The sequence below is a fragment of the Hypomesus transpacificus genome, chromosome 18 (assembly GCF_021917145.1).
Source record: "Hypomesus transpacificus isolate Combined female chromosome 18, fHypTra1, whole genome shotgun sequence".
Lineage (NCBI taxonomy): Eukaryota > Metazoa > Chordata > Actinopteri > Osmeriformes > Osmeridae > Hypomesus > Hypomesus transpacificus.
Window position 1 is genome coordinate 878,543 of NC_061077.1, and position 10,555 is coordinate 889,097.

Here is a 10,555-nt window from a genome sequence, read left to right on the forward strand (position 1 = left end):
TTTGTAGTTTAAATGTTACATTGGGAGTATCAATGACAGTTGTTCTGCACGTGCAAAAATGACCAAAACATATGAGCTCAAACTTGAAGATGATTATGTATCTATAATCAGGGGTATAGATTGAGGTTGTGCACCTCCCTAGTGACACTATACCAATTTAGTTCATGTTTCGTACTTTCTATGTGCACTTTTTGAACGTCCAAAAAGGCGTCTGCGAGATGGATGAAGATGTACAATGTAAGATTATTTGGCATGATTCATAATGTTATCCTGTGGCGCCCTCTGTTGTCTGAAATGTGTAACTGCAGCACAAACAGCACTCGAACGACAGAAATACTTTTTACTTCAGTTGAAAGGAACGTCAGCCACAGCTTACAGAGCAAGTCAGAACATGGCAGATGGAAACATAAAAAATAGTATCTACGATCAAAATGAAACTCCCCCTCTCTGCTGATGAAATTGGATTTGAAACTTCAGTTGACAGTAGTTTATTAATTGTTTTTACACTGGAAGTTTGTGTAGCATTTACACTTGCATTTTTACATTTAAGAACATTTGTCTGTAAATCAGAAACACAACCAAAATGTTATGGTGTGTTTTTCTGTTGTTAAACATTACCTGTGGTGTGTTTCACTCAAGCTTTCAATCACCTTTCTCCTCCCATGACCTTTCATCTGTAGGACCTCTTTTAATACATATTGGGTCAGTTTGAGTTGAGTCATTAGTGTACTTCACACCTCAGTTTGAGTCAGTTCAAGAGGTAAACCCTCAAAGAAGCTTCCCCAGAAAGAAAATAACATCCATGAACATTCACAATGTGTCTATAAAAAGTGCAAACATTTTGAACACTGCACATCAAAATCTGCCTCTGTATCTGTAAAACCAGATTCTTATATATATATATATATATATATATATATATATATATATGTTTATAGAGCCTCAAGCCTAACAGCGTTCAGTCATTAGTTTTCCATGAAATAATTCAGATTCTTTCTCTAGTATTCCATGAAACAATACTCAGTTTCTCTTCAATTTTCCACAGAATAACACAAAGTCTCTCTGGTTTTCCATGGCAAAAAGGTTGGAGTGACGTTTCGGAGCAGGCTGGATGATCCCCGATCACATGGAAGGAGTGTGACGCAGCGTTTCCCCTCGCCCTGCCTCCTCCTCCTCCTTCCTGGCGTGTCTCCTCAGGTATCGGATGGCAGACAGGGCACTGACGTTGGCCAGCAGGACTGGCCCGTTCAGCAACACCAGGAGGAGAAGAACAAGCAAACACATCACGTCTTTCCTATAGGAGGTATTAGTGAGAATGCGATCACGTAATATTGGAAATGACTAGAGGAACAGTCACAAGACATCACCACTGCCTTGCACAGGACTCACAGACTAATTATTGTTTGTTATAATTAATTTATGCTATGTACGTACCATAAAATACTTCAGTAAACCCATACACACAAAGAACAAATCTCCTCTTAAAGTCAAATCCAGGGGCATGGGTTTGTTTTCCAATGTGGGTGGGAAAGCTTGAATTTCTTTTACCGAGGATGAGTTAAACATAATTTTCTTAATAAAAAGTGGGGAAGACAGATTTGCCGTTTAATAGAAGTGTCTGGGTCACGTCCCACTCATGTATAAACAAACCTACTCTCCTTCTCATACAGTAGATCACACAGACTTGAAACAAACGATCTTTGGTTCTGCACTTACCGGCCTTCCACGCGTCTCCCACTTGTGGATTGGCAGACTTCAGCACCCAAGAGGCAAATGCGATGAACACCAAGCACATGTCCGTCTGCCTGACGTTCAGCAGAGGAGCATCTAGCCCTACAGCACCAGGAGGGAGACGCAGAACAAGGTTAGGAGAAACCAGCCTTCGGTAGCTCCGCATACAGGCTAAGGCCCTACTGCAGCAGCCTGGGTTTGAATCCGGCCACCGCACTTTGGTGCATGTCTTCCACCCTCTCTCTCTCTCTCTTTCTCTCTCTCTCTTTCTCTCTCTCTCTCTCTCTCTCTCTCTCTCTCTCTCTCTCTCTCTCTCTCTCTCTCTCTCTCTCCTACTGTGAATACTTTACATAAATGTATCTGCGAGGATGGTGTTGCGTTTATGCTATACAGTATACTAAACGCAATGTAACAGTAGACACACAGCTGACCTATCATGCAATGACACTGTAGTTGGAGGCGCTAAGGGTCTGCGCTTTCCCCCTAAACTGGCTCTGCACCAAAAAAACATGTTCAATGGTGATACGACACTCTTCAGCTGTCCTGAGTCCTTACAGAATCAGAATGGAAAACATTCCAGACAAAAGGACATGGGCTCATTGTTGTGGAGTGACCGTCTCTGGAGGAAGGGATCCCTCACCGAATTGCCCCTCACAAGATTTCTTCAATTTATTCTCTGATAAATTACTCCCAAGATCCAAGGAGTTTTTTCTTGTCTTCCTTGAGGGTTGACACTGCTTGTAAAAAGGTCTACACAAATACGTTTTGTTTCGATGTGTTTTGGTAGAGAGTGATTATCACTGATCACTGAACACCTGATTCAAACAAATTTGTTGTTATCAGGCTTCTGCTGAGCTGACTCATTCTTTAGAACCAGGTGTGTTGGAGCAGGGAAACATCTAGAACATGCAGGGCAGAGGGTCCCGACAACCAGGGTTGAGAAAGACTGTCTCTGTGACAAGATCAGACTCCCGCTACAGGCCTTGGCAACCTGGGCTGATTCCAAACACTGAAACTAAATCTGTGGTACCTTGGAGCACGTAGGAGTCCTATAGACGAACCTTGTGAACTCTTCAACACAACATACATCACACAGAGTGCAAATCCCACATCCCTAAACTCATAATTTAATGTTTTCGATTACTCATACTTTGATTATTTGATAAGTAGTTCGCTAAGATGTTGGATCTCTATGGAGATGCACCTTTGGCTACCTAAGCGCCACTATTTTTATATAATCCCCTGAAGCCAAGCATGAGAAGACTCTTGGCACGGCGCAAGATGGACAGGACACCCACATGGAGGGAAGACGAGTTATCACGTACAGCCATTCCTCTGGCACGGCTCACACTACTACGTGCTGACCAGTCAGTGTCCTTGGACAGAGTTCCTGTAGGACACAGCCGTGTCGGGGAACGAGCACCAGCGACATCACACGGCACCATGTCAGAGGCCCCTCCCCCTCTGGGGGGAGGAGGAGGGGGGCAAGCTGGGGCCAGGTGTATTGGTAGAGGGGCCAGGTACATAAAAAAATATTGTTTTCATATAGTTTTCTTCTCTGCATTAACAGGCAAAAGATCCATGTGTATAGTTATTCAGACTCCCCATTTAGGGGGGCCACAAGGGGGTCCAAGCTTGTTGTCATAGGGACACTGGCTGTCCCTGCTTCATTCTATTACAATCCTCCTTAGAAAAAGTATGAGGAAATATGAGCACAGGATTCTGACATAACAAACAACACAAAATAAAAAATGTAGTCTTACTTGGATTAGCAACGGCTATCTGTAGGTCATCGTGTCTCAAAGGCTGCTCGGCTAGCTGTCTGACGAGCCTGTCACTGAAGTTGTACAAGAGAGGGTCAAGGAAGGGCTGGGCTTGGTTCCCAAGTACTTTGATTGGTTGGATTGTCCTCTGCACTAACTTCCTGGTTTGATTACTGTACGTAACAGGTACCAAAGCTAAGGAGTCAGATGTTGGTCTCTGGTAGGTGGACCCAGGAAACCGGACATTCCTTAAAGAAAGCCCATTTTTCCAGAAGACATTCCCACCCTGGTCCCAGTCAGAGAAGAAGTTCTCATAAATATCTGGTCCTGTGGAAGCACCTTGAATCTCACCGTCCTTAAGAGTGAACCTTGACACAACGCGAATCGGCGCCCGGCTTTCGCAATCCTCCTCGTCAGATTCCATGGACGAATCTTCAGAGGAGGACGAGGGGAAGAAATGGTCGTAGGCATCAGGGAACTGGAGGTTCCTGTTGGTGGTTCGCGAGCAGGAAAAGATGGGCACCGTTTCGTTTTTGTTGTGTCCTTCCTCCAAGAGAGGGTAGAAGAAGCTGTCCACCTCGAAGTCTGAGAAGAAGTGATCATACGTCTCAGCGACTGAGTTTCCACTGGCGTAGGAAGCGGCCGTTGTCTGCATGTTGTCTGTGTCAGACTGACAGGGTTCGGATGTTGAACCTGTAAAGAAATATCTGAATATATCTGTGATAGAGAAGTTGTAGCTTTTTGTGTTGACTTGTTCAGAAAAAGAAGATGGAGGTAAAGAGTCGGGCCGGCAGTCTCGTCTCAGCGTGTGCTCTTCATTGAAAAGCTCCTTGTCGTATTCACCTTCCTCGGTGATGACAGTTGGTAAAACCCGACTTTTAAGCGATTGACCTAAAGGTTTAGACTCCAGAGCAGGCAAGTTCTGCATACTTCTGTTTTTGTACATTTTCTTTACGTAGTATTTTTGGGGACTGCCAGAGATTATTTGCTGGGGTAAATCCTTCACGAGGGTTGCATGATCAGAACACGTCTCAGTTCCCGGTTCTACAGGCTCATGCTTACTTTCCCACAAGACGCCACTAGAGTCGGGACAAACACCACCCACGTCGGCATCAGTGATTGGATTTGAATCTTCGTCAAAACTTGAGATGTTGAAGACTTCACCGGACAGTTGAGGGTTCGAATCCCCCCGTTCACCGAAATATCCAGAGTCCACACCCTCCACGGGCTCTGCCGTCACACCGTCTGGCGGGGTAACGTGGTGCTGGACCGCGCCGATCCCTTGGAAACGCAAGATGTCGTTGATCGTCATTTGCTCCATATCCTTCCAGAAAGAGGACATGGCGTACCCGGTCATGTTGGGGTCGGGTGTGTTCCCTGTCACCTGCCCATCCCCTGTCCTTGCTCTGGCATCCTCTGTGGGCACCAGTGAATAAGCTCTGAGCTCTGTGTCGTTTTCACAGATATCTTGGCTTTTGTTTCTGTCAGTTATTTCACTTGTGTCCGCCATCGGGGGGGTACCACAGTACGTGATCAATGTATCAGGGCTTTCAGATGATGCAGGGGATGCATCGGTGTGTTTTGAAACTGGCAGTACTGTTGAAGATGTTATGTTAGACTCATCTACTCTGTTTTGGTTGCCTTTGAAAGCAGACAAACTAGAGAAAGGACTTTTTAAACTGCTCTGTTGATCAACTTTCCAAACATGTGGAAGTACTAACATGGGGTCTGTTTCATGCGCTGGGCACACAGTCTGATAAGTATCTTCTTTATAGTGTGTTTGACTGTTTCCTGTGTCAGGTTCTGAGTGGTAGCTGCTTCTGTGAGGAAACAATAACTTGTCAGACAACAGAGTTAAATCAGTATGTGCCTCTTTTTGGATCTCCCTGAAGTCTAAACTAGGTCTTGTGAACTTGAGCTGCATTTCCCCACCCACAGACTGCCCCTGTGTGTCTAACCCAACCATGCTGTCCGTAACAACACACAAAGTGTCTTGTTTAGGTGAAATAAAACCTGTGGCAGTGAAATCCTCCACATTCATCAATTCTCGATCTATGTCCTGTTGAGGCTCATTTGTTGGTATTTTTATTTTTGTATTATTCACTTGAGGCTCATGCTCTGTCTGGCTTGTTGCCAGGCTACCAGTACTTGCTGGCTCACCACCAACACAGGTGGCACATGAGGCCGACAACCCGTCACATTCTTGGAATTCAATTGATGCTTGTAATGCTGATCCGCTGCATGGCTGTAAATTAGTTACGTTATCACCACCATAGCTTGGTGTTGACAGGTCTTTGTCATCAGCTAGACTTTGTGGAGGTTGGATGTGCTCAATCATAAAACCATCGCAACAATCTCCAGATAATTTAGCCAGAGGACTCATTTCAGCTGCCCAGAATGCTCGCGTTTCCTCGTCCGAGTCACTACGGTTGGCTAATACCTGCCTCTCGTAACTGCACTCAGTCTCCACGGGCTCCATGCTAGCTCGTTTCCTCCTCCTCTTCTTCTTCTTGTTGTTACCTGCCGGGGATAGCTCCTGGTTGGCTACTCTGCTCGCACCCAGCTGGCAGGACAACCCAACACATTTGCTCTCCTCTGCCTCGTTATCACAAGGAATCACATCGAGGTTAACTGAGGGCTTCTCCTGAAGGGGGGGGCTTCTCTTCAGCAGCGCCTGATCAACCAAGTCGTCTCCAGGCCTCAGATCATCCATGGATTTAGCCACCCATGTCTGTGAGCTCTGGGGTGACTTTCCAGGGGCAGAGGGCAGGTCTAGGCAGACACTCTGGTCAAGAGACGGATCCTCCTCATCCCTCGTCTTTCTTGGTTTGTGAGCCGTCGTCACCAACCACTCCTCCTCTCTGATGGCCAGCTCCGTGTCCAGAAAGGGTTTGTTTGCCTCATCCTGAAACTCGGAGTGTGTGCGTTCAGAAGCCATTTTGAAATCAGCACCGGTATCTGTACCCGTTGTGGTGCAGTCGGAGTCATCTGGCACTGCCGTGTGTTTCCCAGCTGCTGTTTCACTAATGGCAGACTGGGAGTTGAACTCAAGGATGTTTGCTGGCAAAGCAGCGAGGTTGGCGGGCGGCCCGTTGCTACACGCCTCCTCCCTCTTCACTGCCTCTTCAGTTTTTCCAACTGCCGTTGTGCCGGGCTCAATACACTGCCCTGTCTCCGTAAAACTCCTAAGCCTCTCAAAGAACCTATTTACAGACTCCAGGTGCACATCCTCCTCGCTCCCCGAGAGGATATTCTCCGAAACACCAACGGCATATTTGCTGAGGTAATTCGGCAAGGGGGACCCTTGGCGATCGGGGGGGCCGTCGGAAGGACGTCCGTCTTCCAGGAAGGCCGCTCCCAGGTTGGGTTCGACGAGAGCCTTGCTCAACTGAGCTGACCCCAAATCGTCGAGGTCACTCATGCCGGAGTCGTCCGTTCCGGCCAACGCGGGAGAAAGGAGGGAGCACTCCTCGCACTCCTGGAAGAAACAGTCCCAGTCGCGGTCCGAGATCTCCACGCTGTATTCAAAGTCATCCATCGCCAGGGAAAGATCGAGGCGGTTTCACCGCAAACTGCAGGATCAATGGACACGGACAGTGAATGTTACAGCAAACTTTGTAAAAAAGGTTTACATTTCCCCTTTACCTTTTGGGAGACTCGACAGAGTAGGTTGTGGATACACAGCAAAATGTAGTTACATTCACAAATCATGTGTGAATACACTAAGATGTGTGTGGCTATTTATGCACTTTTGAAATGTATCAAGACACATCATTCCAGTGACAAGACAACTGTGTTGACTTTCTGGGTAGGTCAGATAATCACACAAGTGTGCAACATTGCATAAATGATACCTGACACAAGTCTTTAATCTCCTTCACTAATAATAACTAGTTTCTGCAGATGTTTTGATTTCAGTCTTAGAGCCGATGACTAATCAATACATACTGTCATTGCTTCATGGAAAATAAACACTTAAAACCAAACCCATAAACTTCATTTCACAGTCTCATACAAGCCTAGTATACAAACCACTCCTAAAATTGCTGCAGAACAAACAAAACCAACACCCGTACATATTTCCCCACTCTCCCCCAGATCCACAGAGAGAGTCCAGTTAAAGTGCTGCTAAACACACCAGCAGGATCTTCACTGTGCCTACCTGTCAAGACTCCTTCTGTGCTCTAAGTCCCAGGGTCTAATCTGGGTTCCCTATGCTGGCATGGTGTGTGTGTGTGTGTGTCCGTGTTCTCGCGTGGGTCTGTGTTCTCACTCTCTGCGTGAGAGAGCACCACGCGCGGCGTGCAGTGTGATTCTGTTCTAAATAGAGCGAGGGGTCTGGTCCCATGTGACGCTTCAACCTGCGCCCACGCCCGCCAACAGCAGCACAGAGGTGTAGCGTTTCAGGACTCTAAATAGAGTCCACACAAGACTACAAGGGCTGGGGGGGGATGTAGAGAGTAGATTACGTTATTATTGTGTGACTTTCTCGTCTAAAATTAATGTTGTCCCTACGGAGATTTTGAGGAAAGCACGTGTGAACTAAATACAATGGGTTTTTTATTTTTTATATTATGAATTGGATATGGCATGGTATTTATTTCTACTTTTCTGAAGAAAAAAAATATATATTTCATGATGGGGAAAGGGTGGCAGCTGACAACCTTGGATTCGCCATAATGTTTCTAGGACAACAACCAGCCAGTCAGCTGATACATCCGGCATGATGTCACAGAGAGTGATGTCACAAAGATATTCAACGAAAATACCAGAGGAGCTTTGGGTGTCACAGTTCAAGTGTCCGAGCAGGCCAGGGTGTGTGTGTGTGTGTGTGTGTGTGTGTGTGTGTGTGTGTGTGTGTGGTGGTGTGTGTCATGAACTGATTCATGTGACTCTCATCTGACGTGACCCATGTCACACACACAGTTTCTACATCATGACACTTGGTGGTGCAGTGGTCTGTTAAGAAGTACCTCTAGTCTACATTATAGGACTCTCAGTGGTGTGGTGGTCACTTAAGTACCTCTAGTCTACACTACAGGAATCACAAATTAGCTGAAGATATACTAATTTTACAATAGTGGAGGTTGTTAAGTAGGTACAGTATCTATCTACAGTATGGACAGAGATGGGAAGTAACAAAGTACTCAAATCGATTTTGCTGGTATCAGTACTTTGCTTGATTATTTATTTTTCTGACAACTTTTTACTTTCACTCCTTGTGTGAAAAGAAAGTTTTGAAAGGTTTAAAAAGTATTTTCAAAAAAGTTTTGAAAGGATTAAAAAGTATTTTCAAAAAAGTTTTGAAAGGTTTAAAAAGTATTTTTCAAAGAAGTTTTGAAAGGTTTAGAAAAAAGTTTCTCAAAAAGTTTCATAAGGTTGAAAAAATATTTTCGAAAAAAGTTTTGAAAGGTTGAAAAAATATTTACATAGAAATGGTACATTACGGATGAGACAGAGTTAGTGATGTCTACATGACTGAGAATAGAGACATTCCTGATCACCCATGGCCATATATGAGGGAGATGTTCAAAATGGTCTGTGTCTAAAAGCATTCTTTTTGTATTAATATGATGTAACATCAAACAGGTAGTAGTAATGGTTCAGTTACCAACATGACACTAAAACAGGTAGTAGTAATGGCTACTTTTTACTTCAGTATATGTCAGAGCCCACACTTCTTTACTTTAACTTGAGTGAAAAAGTGTAGTCAGTACTTCAACTTTTACCAGTCTTTTTAAACATGAGTATCTGTACTTCTACTTGAGTGAAGGACGTGAGTACTTTTGCCATCTCCGAGTAGAGATGGGATGGGTGTAACTCAATGCTTAGAGCCTTAGACTGCAGATCAAACTCATAACTAGAAAAGTGTGTAGTCATGAAGTGAAATAATCACTTTCCTGGGCAAATATATGACAAAATATAAATACATGGAATTAAACTGTCGCAAAGATTACTAAAGCTAGATTGACGAGAACTACTGTTCCACAGTCCGTCTGTAGTAAAGTGTGTGTGCCATGCTGTAGGCTGTGTACTCTGGGGTCAGGGTGAGTCCCTGATAACTGCTATCAGGCTGACTTAATGAGGAAAATAGGATTACAGGGTCCCCCCCCCCCCCCCCCCCCTTTCTGTCAAAATGTCACTCACCCTAAAGTCGTAGAGACAGCAGATCTGGCAGGATCTCATCAGCACTTGACAGGGTGCAGATGTTTCTCTCTCAGTGCTGCAGTTTAGGAATTATATTTATTTATATAAAAACAAAAACATGTCCTGAAAGCACGTCAGTGTTTCCTCTAAGAGTGTTTCCTCTAAGAGTGTTTTCTCTAAGAGTCTTTCTTCTAAGAGTGTTTTCTCAAAGAGTGTTTTCTCAAAGAGGTTGCACTTGATTAAAATGGGGAAATTCTAACATTGTAACTAAGTGATGCACCAGCTGGATTGGTGTCAGAGGGAGGGGGTTGTGTGTGTGTGTATGTGTGTGTGTGTGTGTGTATGTGTGTGTGTATGTGTGTGTGTATGTGTGTGTGTATGGGGGGGTAGTTGAGCCATCTGAATTTGCATCAAGCACTCACACATTCAACAGGCTGTAACCACAGACACTGTTTGCCTAATTGTCTCCACTATGGTTAATTATAGGAAAGCTGCCTATCTAATTAGCAGCGAGCCACAGGCTGGGCAATGTGCCCAAGAAGGCCCTGTCTCTCTCTTTCTCTCTCTCCTCTATTATTCGTTCTCTCTCTCCCCCTCTCCAGCCGCTCTTTCAGTCTCTCTATTCCTCTCACTCTCCCCCTTCCTCCCTCTCTATTCCTCCCTTTCTCTCTCCCTCCATCTTTCCCTCCCTCTCTCGATTTCTCTCTCTATTACTCATTCTCTCTCTACCTCTCATGCCCCTCTCAGTCTCTCTCTCCCAACCTCCCTTTCTCTCTCGGGTCTCCCTCTCTCTCTCCCTCTCTCTCTCACTCTCTCTCTCCCCCCCCCCCCTCTCTCTCTCTCTCTCTCTCCCCCCTCTCTCTCTCTCTCTCTCTCTCTCCCCCCCCTCTCTCTCTCTCTCTCTCTCTCTCTCT

The 10,555-nt window shown here is 45.2% G+C and overlaps 1 protein-coding gene across 1 annotated transcript; it reads right to left on the reverse strand.

Annotated features, from left to right (window-relative positions):
- Window positions 1-56: 56 nt before the first annotated feature.
- LOC124480436 (PPARGC1 and ESRR induced regulator, muscle 1) lies at window positions 57-7,747 on the reverse strand. The gene is made up of 4 exons (XM_047039754.1): window positions 7,657-7,747; window positions 3,495-7,066; window positions 1,717-1,833; window positions 57-1,238 (listed from the first exon to the last, which is right to left on the reverse strand). Exons 2-4 carry the CDS (start codon window positions 7,030-7,032, stop codon window positions 1,123-1,125), a joined length of 3,771 nt encoding a protein of 1,256 aa, XP_046895710.1. The 5' UTR covers window positions 7,033-7,066; window positions 7,657-7,747; the 3' UTR covers window positions 57-1,122.
- Window positions 7,748-10,555: the final 2,808 nt, after the last annotated feature.

Coding starts and splice junctions, on each gene's coding strand:
- LOC124480436 (XM_047039754.1), bottom strand. CDS start 7,032: ATGGATGACTTTGAATACAGCGTGGAGATCTCGGACCGCGACTGGGAC. Junction 1,834..3,494: donor GATAGCCGTTGCTAATCCAA/GTAAGACTACAT, acceptor CTGGTGCTGTAG/GGCTAGATGCTCCTCTGCTG. Junction 1,239..1,716: donor GGGAGACGCGTGGAAGGCCG/GTAAGTGCAGAA, acceptor TGAACGGGCCAG/TCCTGCTGGCCAACGTCAGT.